At 43.1% G+C, this 17,634-nt stretch overlaps 1 protein-coding gene across 3 annotated transcripts in view; it reads right to left on the bottom strand.

Moving 5' to 3' along the window:
• The window catches only part of UBR4 (ubiquitin protein ligase E3 component n-recognin 4), a 131,698-nt gene extending 121,574 nt beyond the window's left edge, over positions 1-10,124 (bottom strand). For all 3 annotated transcript variants that reach the window (XM_047869235.1, XM_047869236.1, XM_047869237.1), the window contains exons 1-4: positions 9,909-10,124; positions 2,304-2,401; positions 977-1,080; positions 81-210 (exon numbers count right to left, since the gene is read on the bottom strand). In XM_047869235.1, coding sequence (XP_047725191.1) covers positions 81-210; positions 977-1,080; positions 2,304-2,401; positions 9,909-10,084 — 508 coding nt within the window. In that variant the 5' untranslated portion in view covers positions 10,085-10,124. The remainder of the gene's footprint in view (positions 1-80; positions 211-976; positions 1,081-2,303; positions 2,402-9,908) is intronic.
• Positions 10,125-17,634: the final 7,510 nt, after the last annotated feature.

The following is a 17,634-nucleotide window of genomic DNA, read 5'->3' as shown; positions in this document are numbered from 1 at the left end:
GAGTACCGCTAGAAGGCAGAGCGGGAGAAAGTTGGCCAGGGAAGCAGCCAAGGAACTGGGTCTGGCAAACGAACGCTCACCATCTGAGAGCGTCTTCACTGTTTGTGGCAGCTTGGCGGATTTCATCATGGCTGTGAACGTGATAATTTCAGTCCTGTCTAGTCGGCTACAGCCAGTGCACAGGCCCTTGATGAGGAGAATCAAGTGTTTCTGAGAAGACAACAAATTCAAGTATGTCTTTTAGAAGATGCTACTCTTTTGGGACTTGTAACTGGCACAGGGCCAGATTGAGCTTGCTAGCAAGAATAGAAATGAGGAAAAACACTAAAGCAGAGATCACAAGCTGATGGTCCTCAGACCACATCTGGCTTGCAAATTTGTCTCATTAGTCTCAAAGTGTTGCTGTTGGATTTTCAGCTTTTTATCTGAAGTTTTAGCTAACGTTTTAAAGCATGGAAGTTTTAGCATTCAAATACAGATTTCTTATCTCTCTTGATAATCCCCAAGATAGAGCAACTAAGTCTCCACCCCTGCATGGCAACAATCGGCTGGAGCCACACAGCGACTGGCCCTTAATAGCTGTGGCTGGCACACTTCACTGATTTTGTTACTGACCTGGTCCCTGGAAACGTGACACTCTGCAATCCTTGCAAAAGCCTGTGCAACCAGAGGAGGTTGGCAAACCACAGCCCCAATTCAGCCCACTGCCTATTTTTGTAAATAAAGTTTCTTGGACCACAGCTTCGCTTGTTCATTTACGTATTGTCTGTGGCTGCTTTCACACTACAAAGGCAGAGTTTAGAAGATAGAGACTAGTTGCAACAGGGACTGAATGGTCAGCAAATTGTTTACTATCTGGCCTATTACGGGAAATGTTCACCAACCCCTGCTCTCTGCCACCCCTTCTCCACCATTCCACTAGTCTGTCAAAGTCCTACTTCGAAAGAAGGGCCCCGGAAGAGCCCGGCACTCTCACCTGGGACACAGCGCAAGCCTCATCTGGATTCTCCAGACGTAGCAGAGAAAACTCAATCAGGACTTTACAGGCTGCTGCCACGGACTGAAGCTGGTTCCGGGGAACTGAGAAAGCAAGTAAGCTTTACTTAACCTCAGACTGCTTACAGCTTGCTTCAGCCTCACAGTCAGTACATCAAAACCAGACAACCATTGAGCTCCACATGTCCGACATCCCCGATGTCATTCTATGACAAGAATCATTCAGAACCAACAATCCAAGGCGCAAACAAAGGCATCCTGGCACTAACAGCCATCCACTGCTTTTAGAGCAACCTATCTTATATTTACTGGAAATTAATAATAATAGGATATACATCACAATAAGTACCAAGCATTTCAAACGTACTAATCCACTTAATCCTTAAACCAATTTTAAGAGGTAGCTATTATTGTTTCCCTCCCCCCTCCTTTTTCTAAACAGATAAGGAAATTACACCAGAGATGAAATGACTTGCCCAAAGTCACACAGCCACAAGCAAATCCAGGAAGTCTGACTCTGGAGTTCATGCTCTTAACTATTAGAACGTACTACCTCTTCTTCCCCATAGGTTCTAAATGCCTTTTGCAAAGGGCTTCCTACACAAAATTTCTTCAAGCTACAACTGATTCTTTCAACAGGAACAGCGCCTATAATAAACAGCACTGGACACTTGAAGATTACTGAGCGACCCTATACCTTCCTTTCATTTTACATGTGTAGCAAACTATTTAAGTAAACAAATAATTAGAATTCTTCAGAACTATCTCAGGATTTTTTTAAAAAAGAAAAATGCAAAAATTCAGAAATAGTGGAAAATAAGGGTAAAAAAAAGTTTAAAAGAATGGGAACTGAAACTGAAATCCCTTGAGATACCAGAGAACACAAAAGGAGAATTTACTTTCTCACCAAACCAAATAAGGAATAATAGAGCCCTCGTCAGTGGCTGCTAACCCCAGGTCCGTATCCACCCATCCGCCTCGACTCCCAGAAATTAACACGCTAGTAATTACACGTGCATGTGTGAAATCAGTAAAATGCTTTTGATTAAGAACAGAAGGAAGGTTAACTTAATGGGTTATAAAGCAGGTATCCGAACCAAGTGGTTTTTAAAGCCCCCTTGATTGGCCCAGGTAAAGGAACTTCCAGAGCCTTATCAGACTGACAGCAGTTTCCACCACTGGGTGGACAGGCTGAGAGTGCTAAAATACAACTTCATTAACAACCTGTTCAGACACCCTACAAAGAGGAGACACAATTCCCCTATTCCCAAGCCCTCGGCAAGGAGTAACAAGAGTAGAATACTTACTGAGGCTGCAGACTGTTGTAATATAGTGTGTGGAAAGTGCAACAAAAGAGGAGTAGAAGGGCTCGTACTGCTTCTCATGGTGCAGGATTTCAGATTCACTGCAAAGAAAATAATTCAGCTAGCATTTATTTAGTGCTTCCTGTCTGCCAGATACCCATCCCCTTTACAGGCATTGCCCTACTTCATCCTTACAGCAACCCTAGTTGAGAGGCACTGTTACCATCCCTATATTCAAGATTGAGAAAGTGAAGCTTAGCAAATTAAAATCAAGCACCTTGCTCAAGGTGTCAGACTTAGTAAACAGCAATGGCTAAGAAGCAGGAAATATTTTCAAACTCACTTAGAATTTTAAAAATACAAGTAAAAACATAACAGGATGCCATTTTGTCCTGTATTACTGGTTGGCAAAGACCAAAACCTAATAATGGCATGTGTTGGCCAAAAGAGGGTAGACCAGCACACTCAAAATACTGTAGTGGGAACACAGGTCATGGTAACCCATTCTGAAGACTAAACAAGGCCAGTCCATAATACAAATAACTTAAAAAGAATAACAATGCAGGCAGGAATCACCTGATCGTGCTAAAACCTAAAATTTACCAGGTACCAGAGTTCTCCTACCTCCACACCTCCCCACATCCCCAACCAGGACACTGCTAAATCACAACAAATTCAGGGATTTTAGCCACATCCCCTTATCTTTAGCTGAAGAAATGTCCTCTTCTGTGAAAATCTGGGGTCCACCTAGGTCTTAAAGCCGTATACATTTATGTCATTCTATCAAATCAGATCCTAATCCACAACCCAAGAAACAAGAAGGCAATGAAAACAAAATAAAACAAAATGTTTCTTATTAAACGGAAAGAATAGAGGGCTGTGGCTAAATAGTTTTTTCAGTCAGTTAATTCTCCAATAAGAAGGATCACACTGGGAAGGGAAATGTACACAGTCAGGACTCTATCCACCTGCCAAATCAACACAGGAGCCAAAAAGACAAGTTCAACACTAGGGAGGTGCCAGGGCGAGTGATGAATCATCTCAAACAGCACTTAAGAGTCTGGCATTGCAAACATTCTGCTATGTGGGGATTTATTGAGGATAAATGGTGATTTACCAAAGATCAGTTCCTCATCTTGGAATATCTTTCTTCACCAAGAAAAAATATTTATTGAGCACCTATGACGTGCAAGGATCTTCCTGCCCACCAAAGATCATTTCTATGATGGACCAAAAAAGAGGAAACAAAAACTTTAAGCACCAAGAGACGCTCAAAGTTTCTGGTGACCATCACATTGGTACATGCTGGTATCCTACTCAGCATAAAACGCCCTACTAAATCCCCTACTTCTACCTTACATACTTAGTTCTTCCTTCATTTCCATCCTTACATTTTTTTAGTCATTGTTCTAAAGTTTTCCCACCCTGTAATTTGATGTATTTTACGGAGTCATTTACCTTCTCTGTTTTATTTCAAAAGTTCAGAGGTGTTCATCCCCATGTTTTTCAGCTGAGCGGGCTTACCAAAGCTAAAAGAAAAACTGCCCACCCAAAGGATGAACTTATTCTGTTGCTTTCATCCCCATTCAGATAAAGAAATAAATTCAAAATAAGAGAATAAACTCGTATTTATTTAATTGCCTGGTTCAATGTTGCCCCATTGTGATTTAACAAACCTTCCTCCCTGCCCTAGAAATACACAACTGCCTTATTCCAATAAAGAAACAAGAATGCACTTTGAGGAAAGATGGACCTTGGCATAGAAAAAAATGGAGCACTCTCAAGCTCCGCTTACAATTTGCTTAGGGCAACTAAGGATAAACCAGGGGAAATTAATTTGAAAAGAAGGGAGTAGACATGTGGACATGTGGACCTGTGTCCCAAAGGACAATACCATACCTCTTGATTTTAAAGAAACAAGTGTATACGAGTCACCTGATAAAGACTTGCTGCCTCCCTCATTCCCCAAGAATCTGAAACATCAAGACACCAGAGGGTGCAAAGGAATGGAAAAAATGGGACAAAGGGCAAGAAGTTAGGTAGGAATGGGAAAGAATGAAGACCTGAACACAAATATAACAAAGAGAAAGAAAAATAAAATTATAGGTAAAAACATCTCTCTCCTCTGGGCAGTCAAGCTATCTTCCTGAAACATCTGCTTCTTCTAACAAACATTCCAACAGCAGCACTTGGGCTGAAAGACATGGAATGGGAAACATGTACATTCCATACAAAATAAATGTGAGGCAGAGTACAAAGGAAAACAGCAGCTACGCAGCCAGGTCAGAGAAATCCAATTTGACATGTAAGTAAAAATGAACTGGCTTGGGTCTGGAAATATCTAGCTTTTTTTAGGAAAAGGTAGAAATCCAAGAGGACAAAATAAAAGACTAGGGATTCACCTCCCCTCTCCCTCCTAGATAACATACTATTTGTATCTTTTTTGTAAACTCCCCAAACCCCTTTCCCTTCATCAGAATCATAAACCCCCAAGAACAGAATCCATTATGCTTGTTTCATGACACTTACAATCAGGAAACAAATAAGCATAATGAATACATTGAAGAATAAAAACACTGGGGCACCTGGGTGGCTCAGTCTGTTGAAAGTCCCACTCTTGATTCAGGCTCAGGTCATGATCCCAGGGTGATGGGATCCAGCCCCAGACCCCACGCTGAATGTGGAGCCTGCTTAAGATTCTCTGTCTCGCTCCCTCTGCCCCCTCTCCCCTGCTTGCACACGCGTGCACAAAAAGTTTAAATTTCTTCAAAAAGAATAAAAGCATTAAAAAATATATGCTCACTGAACATCTGCTGTGTGTCACATAGTACTTAACACATGTTAACCAAAGAACTAAAAGCCTTCAGATACCTTCCTCACACTCTTGACAAACCTGTGGTGAATGTGACACTAAGACATGGAGACATTAACCAGCCATGAGGACTAATCGCACAATTTTGCTCTATCATTTGGTGGCAGGCTTTTTTTTTCCCCCTGTAGGTCAATCGTGAACTTCAGTCCTACTGCATGTAAATTCAAAAGATCATGACATTAATGTATCCTCTTCTCCCTTTCAAGATATTTAGGAAATGACAGAACATTATCTAATAGGGATGTTTGTAACAGCTTCTGCCTTCCCAGGTAGGTCTCTCTGGCCTAAATTTTATACAACACCTGGGAGGCAGAGACAGAAAGAGATTTATCATTAAGGAGGCCAGAGGAGCCTAGGAAGGGCTGGCTCACGGGAAAGCAGCGTTTTCTTTTCTTTTCTTTTCTTTTTTTTTTTTGGTAATCAAGAGTCAATGACAACTATGGTCACCGACATATCTTACAGAGTTAAGAAAGGAATTCCGTACTTGATAGTACCTTAAAACATAAGGCTACATTCAGCAATTATCCTAATCAATCCCAAATATGGCATGTGTTCTAATGAGCTAGTTCTAGCTCCATTTCTGTTCTGGAAAAGTAAGAGCACTGAAAAGATTTTCAATCTTTACTACTAAAAGACATGCTAGCACAGACAGTAAAAATAAAAATAAACTCCTCTGTAAGTAAACTTAGATATGTTTTTCTTTTAAAAATCGAAGCATGCTTTTTTATAATTAAAAAAAAAAATTTTTTTAACATTTATTCTTGAGACAGAGAGAGACAGAACATGAATGGGGAGGGTCAGAGAGAGAGGGAGACACAGAATCTGAAATAGGCTCCAGGCTCTGAGCCGTCAGCACAGAGCCCGACTCAGGACTCGAACTCACGGACCGCGGGATCATGACCTGAGCTGAAGTCGGACGCTTGACCGAATGAGCCACCCAGGCGCCCCATATAACTTTTTAAATGTTTATTATTTTTGAAAGAGAGACAGAGTGTGAGTGGGGGGAGGGGCAGAGAGAGACACACACACAAAATGTGAAGCAGGGCTGCAGGCTGTCAGCACAGAACTGGATACAGGGTTGGAACTCACCAACAGTGAGATCATGACCTGAGCCGAAGTCAGATACTCAATCGCCTGAGCCACCTAGGTACCCCTCAAAGCATACTTTTGAAAGTATGCTTCCAAGTTTACCCATGTGAATCTATTCCTCCTTTGTCTTACAGTTTGGCTACAAAATCAAACTTAATAAACAGGGCTAGACCTAGGAATTCTGTTTATCTTTTCTTCAAACCCAAAGTTCAAATGCAACTATAAAGGTATGAAAGAATAGAGACAACAAGTAGAATGGTAGGGCACAAAGGAGTCTCAGGGCAAGTTATCATCCCCAATGATCAAATGGGGAGGAATTCAATGAGCAGGCTGCCAGATAGGAAGGAAGAGCTGGCATGATGGAGTCAGGACATCTACAAGAGAAACAGAGAGTAGCAGATTGCAACAGAAAAATAGAAGGTCCCCGGAGGCAAGGAAGAAAAACACGGCAGTCAAGACAATAGAAAGGGAACCACAGATGCAAGAGGCAAACCCAAAAGTAAAGTAGCAGCCTAGGCCGGTACACCTTTGATTACCTACAAAACAAAGCCCACCACAGCATCTGTATGTACGGTGCTGATCTGGTCCTATACTCGACAGCCGTAATCCTATATATAGGGAATACTTCCATAATTCTCTTTATTTTTTTAAAGTTTATTTATTTTTGAGAGAGAGAGAGAGAGAGAGAGAGAGAGAGAGAGAGAAAGTGAGAACATGAGTAGGGAAGGTCAGAGTGAGAGGGAGACACAGAATCCGAAGCAGGCTCCAGGCTCTGAGCTGTCAGCACAGAGCCCGACGCGGGGCTCAAACCCACAAACCGTGAGATCATGGCCTGAGCCGAAGTCAGACACTCAACTGACTGAGCCACCCAGGAGCCCCAATACTTCCATAACTCTTACATCTTCATTTCTTTTTTTTTTTTCTTGAGAGGTTAAAAAAAAAAAACTTTTGAGAAACAATAGCAAGGCACTAATTTTTGTGCTCTAAACCAGGGTTTGGCACTGTTTTCGTAACAGCCCATATTTAAGAACAGTTTTTGCAATTTTTTTTATGACTGGGGAAAAAAATTTAAGGCTACTTTGTGGCATGAAATATCATATGAAATGCACATTTCAGTGCCCATATATGAGATTTTGGAACACAGCCACACCCGTTCACTTACGTACTGTGTAAGGCTGCTTCTGCCATACAATGGCCGGGTTGACGACTCCACAGAGGAAATACAGCCTGCAAATATTTGCTCTCTGGCCCTTTACATAAAAAGTGTGTCAACCTCTGCTCTATACCAAACTGAACACTTGTACATTTGGTTGTTTTTTTGACTGTAAAGAACTTGTCAGCCAGATACTTCTTCTGACAACTTTTCTTATGATCACAGGTTTCAAAATTAACCAAGCCACAAAAACTGGAACCAAGACTTCAGGGATCTTGCCTTACAATTAAAAATTTTGTTACTAAAACGTCCATTAGTTTGGATTTGTTTTCTAAACCGTGAAGAGAGTTCTTACTAAATGCCTACAAACACAGGCAACTCTAGGTTGCCTTAGGGTGCAGGAGGGGGCCCTGTCTCTTATTTGGCAAAATTCAAACCCAGTTTGATATATTTGGTTTTGGCTCCTTCTACAAGCTGAACAGAGTTGTTAAACTGTTAGTTTCAAAAAGATGGGTCTGGAATACCGGATGAATGGGAGGGTGTCAACAAATGACTTTATAACCTACTCAGCTCATGTTACAAAAACATAAAAGCAGGGGCGCCTGGCTGGCTCAGTGGGACACGCGACTATGATCTCAGGGTTGTGAATTCAAGCCCCACATTGGGTGTGCAGATTACATAAAAATAAAATCTTTAAAAAACAAACAAACGGGGTGACTGGGTGGCTCAGTCGGTTAAGCATCCGACACTTGATCTTGGCTTAGGTCACGATCTCATGGTTCGGGAGTTCGAGCCCCCGGAAGGGCTCTGCACTGGCAATGCAAGGCCTGCCTGGGATTCTTTCTCTCCCTCTCTCTCTGCCCCTCCCCTGCTAGCACTCGCTCGCTCTCTCGCTCTCTCTCTCAAAATAAACATTTTTTAAAAATTAAAAAAAAAAAAACCACCATATGAAAAAATGTTCTAAAGAGTAGAAACTTGTCCATTGTAAGTAACATTATGAGCATAATCAAGAAAAATGCCAACAAAGTAAATGTTTAAAACAGGTAAAAAAGAAGCTACAGGAGTGCTTGGGTGACTTAGTTGGTTAAGCATTCGACTCTTGGTTTCAGCTCAGGTCATGAGCTCATGGTTCGTGAGTTCAAGCCCTGCATCCGGCTCTGTGCTGACAGTTCAAAGCCTGGAGCCTGCTTGGGATTCTAGGTCTCCCTCTCTCTCTCTGCCCCTCCCCCGCTCACGCCCTCGTGTTTTCTCTCTCTCTCTCTCAAACATAAATAAACATTAAAAAAAAAGAGGCTATATAACTTGAGAACAGTATCTTGATACTTGTTTACATCTTTAGAACATTCCTGGCTTAATAATTAGATAGGAAAATCCATCTGTAAAGTTAACTGTGAAATTACCAAACCCAGTCTCTATTTAAAAAACAAACAAGCAAACAAACAAAAAAAACCTGAGCCAAAAGCATCACAAACCTAACAACAGGCACTATAATAAACATTTTGTCAAGTCATGGGCCTCCCTTGAGTAACAAATAGCAATTTCTAACCTTCTGGGTCACATTAAGATATACCCTGGCTGGCAAGAAGCTAAAATGACCCAGTCAGCAACTGCAGATTGTTCTAGTAAGGTTTGGCTAGTAAAATAAAAGAAAGACTGCCTTTTTAAAAGCATGTCTACCATTAAACCAATGGAAGACTCCTCTGAACAAGGTTAAGTCAGGAAAACACAGGCATTCTGTTATCACGGCCTTGTACGAAGACAACTAGCACGAACTAAGAACTTTGTACAAAATGACAAAACGATGTGATAGAGCAATACATAATCCCGTTTGTAATAAGGTCTGAAGATACTCTACTGCGAGAGCGCCCGCGCGAGAGCGAGGGCACTGTTTCCGTGGGAAAATGACCTCAGTCTAACCCAGAAATGTTTTTCATCAAAGACCGTTACGGTAGCAATACACAATAAGCGCAACCTGAAAAGAAAGTCATCAGTGGTCACTAGTGGCTTCAGTCACATTAACAGCACGTGCCCCCAGTGATTACAGCACCACGGAAAGACCGTTATTAAATTATGTGGCAGATCTCCAATTTAAACCCCAGGCTCCGCTCCGGCCCCGGGTAGGGGGATGAGGACGGGCTAGAAATGCAAACTCATCAGTGCTTTGACCTCAACACCGGGGACAGCCCCGAGGACATTCCCCCAAGAGCGCGAAACCTCTCAAAGTCACTCCCAAACGGGTCCGACCACGCCCTCTCCAGAGGGCGTCCTCAAAAGTTTTGCTCGGAAGGGAAATCGAGGCACAGATAATTTACAAGGGCCGGCGGAAGGAGCCCTGGACAAGCCCTCATCTGCCTGGATCCGGGAGCCCCAAAGCCGCGGCTGGGGCGGGGGTCGCCAAGCTTCAAGAGGCAACCTGGGAAGCGGGTCCGGACGATCCGGCGCGCCCTCCCCTCCCCCTCCCGGCGCCCGCCTTGCCGGGGCCGCCGCCCGGTACCTCTCGATGACTGAGGCCACCAGCTGCGGCAACTCCTTCATCTCGAAGGCGGAATAGGACGCAGACAGCAGGGGCCGCACCGCCACCTCCCAGCCCGGGGTTGTGCCGGACCCCGTCGCCGGGGCCCCGGGCGCCGGCGCCGGCGCCGCCGCCTCATCGCCGCCGCTCGTCGCCATCTTCCGTCGTACTACTGCGGCTCCCTTCGGGGGCTTGCCACCGGCCCAGCGCCGCCTCCCGGGAGGGGGCGGAAATGACGCAATCGTCGCGTCAGACTGCGCGACGCAGTCGCCAGGCAAAACACGCGACGCGCAGGGCGGCCTCACTCTGCTCTCAGGAGAAGCTCTGCGCGGCGTGGAGGCGGGTTCGAGGAGCTGCGCCTGCGCAGGACGTACTGCTTTGAAGGAGGGCAGGGGAGCGTTAACCTCCGCGCCTGCGCGCTGGGAGTCGTTTCCCGAGGTAGGAGCAAGGTGGCTTCGCGGCATCCGGAAAAGGTGAGCTGGGGGTTTAGTTGAAGTTGGCAAGACCAGGGCAGCGCAGTAGACTATGCATCTGCGGATACGATGGTCCCGGCCCGAGATAGCTAAGGACCAGAGTCTAATCACTCACCCGCTTGTTCCCTCTCGAGTGACCCCCTTAATAGTGATACTACAGCACTTCGCACTCTAGACAACTTTCTACTCCCTACACCACGTCTCGCTATTGCAGTCACTAGTCTTACTTAATTCGCGCTCAGATCCCTTTTGCGTTCTGATTACCGTCACCAGTAGTATTACCAGCCAGCATTTAATCGGTCTTTGCAGTTTGCCCCGGCAGGTTCTTTTTTCCCCATTTTTCTACTAGCAAACAAGGAACTTAAATTTTAATAACGGATTTTTGCCGATAGAGCTATCTGGGTTCAAGATCTAAGAGGGAAAAGCGGTTTGACCCGTTGACTCCAGGAAAGGTATGCGTGCATTGAGGACATTCTTCGCGGAAGTGGAGGGGTGTCGGTGGACGGTTTGAAGATCCTGAAGCCCTGAAATTCTTCCCCAAGTTTTGGAGGCTCAGCTACTGTTGTTTTGGTGTAACTCTGGTAAGTAAATTGGTATCTGATGATCAATCTGCACTTTCAGTAAGAAGGCAATTTATTGTATGTCAGGAAATAATAACAACAGCAGAGTTGGGGTTTTTTTTTTTCTTTTTTCTTTATTTTTGAGAGAGAGCACAAGCGGAGGTGGGGCAGAGAGAAAGAGGGAGAGAGGGAATTGCAAGCAGGCTCTGTGCAGACAGCATAGAGCCCCACACGGGGCTTGGTCCCACAAATGGTGAGTTCATGACCTAAGCCAAAACCAAGGTGCCCCACAACAGCAGGTTTCTTAAACATAAAAATAAAAAAGAGAAAGAAACTTCTCCATAACATAGCAAATACTGCACTAGTTCAAGATACTGAACCAGAGTCCTAAGGAAAAAGCTTGAAATTTTTTTTTCAAGCTTATTTACTTATTTTGAGAGAGAGACAGCATGAGTAGGGGCGACGGAGAGAGAGAGAGAGAGAGAGAGAGAGAGAGAGAGAGAGAGAGAGAGAGAGAGAAAATCCCAAGCAGGCTCCGCACCATCAGCACACAGCTCAACATGGGGTTTGAAACCATGAGATCGTGACCCGAGGTGAAACAAGAGTCAGACGCTTAACTGACTGAGCTACCAGGGAGCTTGAAATTTTACCCCTTAGCTTGAAATTTTAAAGTGGCTTTTGGGACATTAATTTCATTTTACCTGAAGTACAAAATTAACCTGCAGAGGTTCTCTTGGGGAGGTTTCAGGAAATAATAGAAGATCAAATGTTCCTGCTCTCCTCCTCCCCCCTCCACCTGCTGCTTGAAGGAGACATAGTAAAAAGATAAATGCAGACTATCACCGGGAAATTTGCACCTGTACCTAAACTCACATTACTTTTTACTGTCTCTGGCTCATCAATTTGGAGAAAGCACTCCAGTTTAAGATTTTTCTTTACAAGCAGCATATTAGTTTCAGTATTCAAGGTTTGTTCTTGTGTTGCTTCAAGGTTTGGAATGGCATCCACATTGTAAATTTAAGTAAGCTGTGCACCTAACGTGGGATTAAACTCAGGTCCGAGGGATCAAGAGTTGCTTGCTCTGCTAACCGAGCCAACCAGGTGCCCTTCCACATTCTAAATTTAGATAAGAAAGGAACACAGTAAAAGGGTACTAAAAGAGACTTCTATATGTAACACAAGCTTCCAATACTGTAGTCCAGAAAATAAGATAGAAACTAAACAGTAATTTTTATGAATTATTAACTGAATGATTTAAAATATTAGTTTCCTTCTAATCCCAAGAGGCTGGGTAAGGAACTAAAATTTTAAAACTTGTAAAAGAGAGATATGATATAGTCATGTTACAAAAATGCAGTGAAGGAAAAATTAAGCAGCCATGACTGAATAGTGTTAATCTGGGAATACAGACAGAAGAAGTGTGAAGAAACCTCCTGGGAAGTGGAAAAATATGGAAAGCATAATATTCAATTGTATATTTATGATGTATACACATTAGCAGTTAAAAATACTTCAATCTGAAAACAATAAGAGGTCAGGGCGCCTGGGTGGCTCAGTCAGTTGAGCATCCAACTCTTGATTTCGGCTTAGGTCATGATCCCAGGGTCATGGGATCCAGCCCCGTGTCAGGCTCCATGCTGAGCGTGAAGCCAGCTTAAGAGTCTCTCTCTCCTGCCCCTTTCCCCTGCTCATGCGTGTGCCCTCTCTTGCGTGCTCTCTCTCCCTCCCTCCCTCTCTCTCTCTCTCTCTTAAGAAATAAAATCCATATTCCTTGGCTTCATCAGAACTACTAAATCAAAATCTTTAGTAATAAAAACAAGAGGTCACTGTCACTGCAGGAACCTCAAAGACAAGAGATAGTGGCATTTTTATTTTTAAAAAATTCCATCTGATAAGAGTTGCTTGAAAGAAATCCTAGTAGACATTGTGTGTTTAGAAATGATTACATTGGGGTGCCTGAGTGGCTCTGTCAGTAAGCGTCCAACTTCAGCTCAGGTCATGATCTCACAGTGTGTGAGTTCAAGCCCCATGTCAGGCTCTGTGCTGACAGCTCAAAGCCTGGAGCCTTCTTTGGATTCTGTGTCTCCCTCTCGCTCTCTGCCCCTCCCCCACTTGCTCTCTGTCTCTTTCAAAAAATAAACAATAATAAACATTTTTTAAAGAAATAATCACATGAATAAGCTGCAAGTGTTAGCTCCCAGCAGCCACCAGAGGTGGCCAACAGAGGTCAATCTGTTCTTGGGCTTTTACAAAGTTATCAGAGCCAATAGTGCCTATTTTGTGGAAATTCCTAGTGCAAAACTGAATGCTGGAAATGGAGAGCAGCTCCTTTTTGGTAATTCACAATGAACAGAGTTGCTTTTTGTTTTTGTTTTTAGTATCATGAATATAAGGAAATAGATTAGAAGCCTAATTCAATTTAGTAATAAGATAGTCATTTGTAATCCACAAGTATTGATTATTTTTCCCATAATACTGCATTGTATATGGTATGAATTTAAAACAGCAGAAAATGTGCCTTGCAGCCTTCTTACTTTAAGAGAGAGGAGCAATCTTGGCAACTGTGCAGGGACTAGAATACAATGTCAGTTTTACAGAATAGCAGGAAGCAAGACTTACAGGAAACTGAGGACGAAAAGAGCACAATTGAAATGGTTGAAATTATAATAAGGTGAATATCCAGATTTGCAACGCTGTTCCGAAAGCTTGACTGGCAAACTTCTACAGAATGAAGCTTAGATGGAGACACTAATTCAGCTTAACCCAAATAACTTATGTAAGATCACAAATATATCAGAAGAGTTTTCTTTCATAAAATGGTTTTTATATTCCTCAGACCTGCCATTGGCCATCTTTTAGGATTTGCACTCAGCAAAATTGTGGACTGTCACATTTAGAGACAGGAGGGATGAAGGATAAAGCAAATGTGGTAAAAGGTTAACGTTTGGGGAATCTGACTGGAGGATATCTGAGAAATCTCTGTACTCTTCTTGTAACATTTCTGTAAGTCTGAAACTGCTTCAAAATAAAATTTTTTTTTTAAGTTTGTGAGTACTTTGCTTTATGATTAGGAAAACATGACTTAAGTATAATGATCTATGTGGCAGGTACTTAGCAGAAGGAGAGTCGTATACATAAAAATCTAGGAAAAGTGGAGTCAAGCGATTAAACTGTATCCTTTAGCACGACTGGGGGTGGGAGGGGGACAGGAGAGCTGCCCTGGTCAGAAGTGAATGTTCTTGGCAGAAGCACACTGACCATAAAGACCATGCAGAGAATATCACATCCTCTATTCTAACTGCAAAATAACCAGACTTACAATAGCATTTTAACTTATACAGGCTTTTTAAAAATAGGATACGCATTCCAACTGGCAGACATAAGCGTAACCCTACACTCTGGTTTATCACTCTTCTAGTCTAGCATATGGGATATACAACGTCACCAAAACCGTAAACCACTTATGTGGGTAAACGTGCCTTTGAAATGCTTAGTTTGCTTTACTGACTTTCACTCATTCCAATTGCATGTGAGGTGATAGGAGACAGGAGTGTGCTTCCAGGGCACCTGGGTGGCTCATATGGTTAAGTGTCCAACTTAGGCTCGGGTCATGGTCTCACAGTTCACGAGTTCAAGCCCCACATCAGGCTGTCTGCTGTCGGTGCAGAGCTCACATCAGATTCTCCATCTCCCTCTCTCTCTGCTGCTCCCCCACTCTCAAAAATAAACATTAAAAGAAAAAGTGTGCTTCCATACAAATTAGTGGCTATTTTATAAAGACCCCCCCCCCCCCCCTTAAGTGTCATCAGTCTGTATACTGGGAAAGGCACCTTCCCAGTATCATGGATCAGAAATTTACATAAGGCTCAGTGCTAATAGAAAAATGGCTTCTTGGGCCTCCTGGGTGGCTCAGTCTGTTAAGCATCCGACTCTTGATTCCAGCTCAAGTCATGATCTCATGGTTCATGAAATCTGCACTGTCAGCACAGGGCCTGCTTGGGATTCTCTCTCTGCCCCTTCCGTGCTCATGTTCTCTCTCTCTCTCTCTCAAAATAAAGAAAAATGGCTTCTTGGTTGGAGGTCAGTCTCAAGGTCACACTAATGCCTTACGAGGAGGCGGGTGTGTGCACATCATTTACCTTATAAATCCTTACTGGAAAGATGGTCTAAATAATACAAAATAGACTGACCTGAAAGAGTATTCGATTGATCTCATAAAAATCTCTAATGGAATAACATTTAAGAATTTCAACCTTGTGGCCATTAAAAAAGGGTATGGGAAATCCATATTGCTAATATGGAAAGCTCTTCACGATACATTAAGTGATAAAATCAAGTTGCAGAACATTATGGAATCTGGAGAGGTATTTACCAAATTGTTCAGTGGTTACCTCTGGGGCACGGAATGGGGGAAGGCTTTGAGGGAGAGACTCATCTTACAGTTTGGGGCATTAACTTTTTTTTCTTAGTCTTTTTTTTTATTTTTTCTAAAGTTTATTTATTTTGAGAGAGAGCACAGAGTCGGGGAGGGGCAAAGAGAGAATCCCAGGCTGATAGCGCAGAACCTGACAGGGAGCTCGATCCCAAGAACCATGAGATCTTGACCTGAGCCAAAACCGAGAGTTGGACCCTTAATCCACTCTACCACCCAGGTGCACCTATTAAATAGTCTTAAAATAGAGAACTTGGAGGGGCGCCTGGGTGGCTAGGTCAGTTAGAGCGTCCATCTCTTGGTTTTGTCTCAGGACATGATCTTGTTTCATGAGTTTGAGCACACCCCCCCAGCTCTGTGCTGCTAGCTTGAGATTCACTCTTTCCTCTCTCTGCCCCTCCCCCGCTTGTGCGCACGCACGCACTCTCGCTGTCTTTCTCTCTCTCTGTCTTTCTCTCTCTCTCACACACACACACACAAATAAAGCGAAAATTTAAAAAACGTGGAGAAAACTGAAGCAGTTCATACAAAGTACCAGTATGTCCTTCGTTATTGAAAGGTAGATGGTACCTCTGTTTACATTTTACAAACTTACAATAAAAGTGCACAGAACGCTGTCTACGTTCTTTTAATTATGCAGTAATTGCCAAGTTACGTCCAGCTTGGGGCTCAAACTCATAACCCCAAGATCAAGAGTCGCATTCTCTACCAGCTGAGCCAGCCAGGTGCCCCTCATCTGGCAAAACATTTTTTAAAAAGGTTCTTCCCCTGAATGTTCTGATTCTGTAGTTAACTCATACTTTCCCCAATAACTGCAGAGTCAAAGGCTAGGGAAAAATTATAACAAAAGCCACAAATTTTACATTATTCCCTAAAGGGACTGACAATCACTAAATAACTAGCTGCAAAATCTTCCACCAAAGATCTTGAATACTGACCAAATAAAATAAAATTTAAAAAACATTAAAAACGCTGAAGGACTTACTTCAAGTGAAACATTGCAGGGGGCTCCCAATTAACCTAATTATTGAAGAGAGAGGAAACAGACAGCTCAAGGGAAATGCACAGAAAAAGAGGAAGACCAGAGAAATCAGAGCACTGAGGGGCAACAGTTTCAAATGCCACAGGTAGAGGCTGGTGAAGCCGGTCCCAACCAAGCACAGCTTTAAGACGGTGAAAGGTAGGAAATGACAAGATGGACGCTGGAACATGCCATCAGCATCAGCTATTTCAAGCACTTGCTTTGCAATAACTTTCAGTAGAATGGTAATGATCAGAGCTGAAATACAGGGCATTTTATGAAACGGCAGATAAGCCCTCCCCTTAGCTCGCTCTTTCAGATTCTGGCACATATGTAGGTAAATAAAAACCAGAATCTAGCAGAGTTGGGGGTGCTGTGCAAACAGAGCAGGCACCAAGGCAGTAGCTAACGACGCAGCTTGCACACACGTATATAGGGCAGTCGACATTCCAGCCAGCTCTCTCAAAACTAGGGCAGAATTTTTTTTGTTTGTTTTAATTTCTTTCTCCCAGGACACTTTAAACAAACTATGCCTTGAGTCAGGATGAAAAGATGCTGGTTTTCTTCTGGAGACACCTAGATGTTGACTCACTCATTAAAATCAGTTTGGTAATTTTATTACTCAAGTAAAATGATTATCTTGTTTCTTCCTTCTCTATCATGATCTACCAGCAGCATATGACCACAAAAAGATTTCATTTTTTTTTTTAAAGTTTATTTATTTTCAGAGAGAGACAGCATGAGTGGGGGAGGGGCAGAGAGAAACAGAGAATCCCAAACAGGCTCCTTGCTGTCAGCAGAGCCCGATGTGGGGCCCGAACTCAAACTTTGAGATCATGACCTGAGCCGAAATTAAGAGTCAGACACCTGGGGAGTCGGTTAAGCATCCGACTTCAGCCCAGGTCATGATCTCACGGTTCGTGAGTTCGAGCCCCGTGTCCGGCTCTGTGCCGACAGCTCAGAGCCTGGAGCCTGCTTCCAATTCTGGGTCTCCCTCTCTCTCTGCCCCTCCCTAGCTCACACTCGCTCTCACTCTGTCAGAAATAAACTTAAAAAAAAAAAAAAAAAAGAGTCGGACGCTGAATTGACTGAACCACCCAGCTGGCCCAGATTTCATTTTGTTTTTAAATAACACAACTCTTATATGATTGAATTGGCATGCTTCCTATTCAAATACACTCCATTTCTGGATAGCTTTTTGTCCCCTCTAATGCAGAAGTAG

This window comes from Prionailurus viverrinus, chromosome C1, assembly GCF_022837055.1.
Source record: "Prionailurus viverrinus isolate Anna chromosome C1, UM_Priviv_1.0, whole genome shotgun sequence".
In the NCBI taxonomy this organism is placed as follows: Eukaryota; Metazoa; Chordata; class Mammalia; order Carnivora; family Felidae; genus Prionailurus; species Prionailurus viverrinus.
This window is presented reverse-complemented; position numbering and strand designations above follow the sequence as displayed.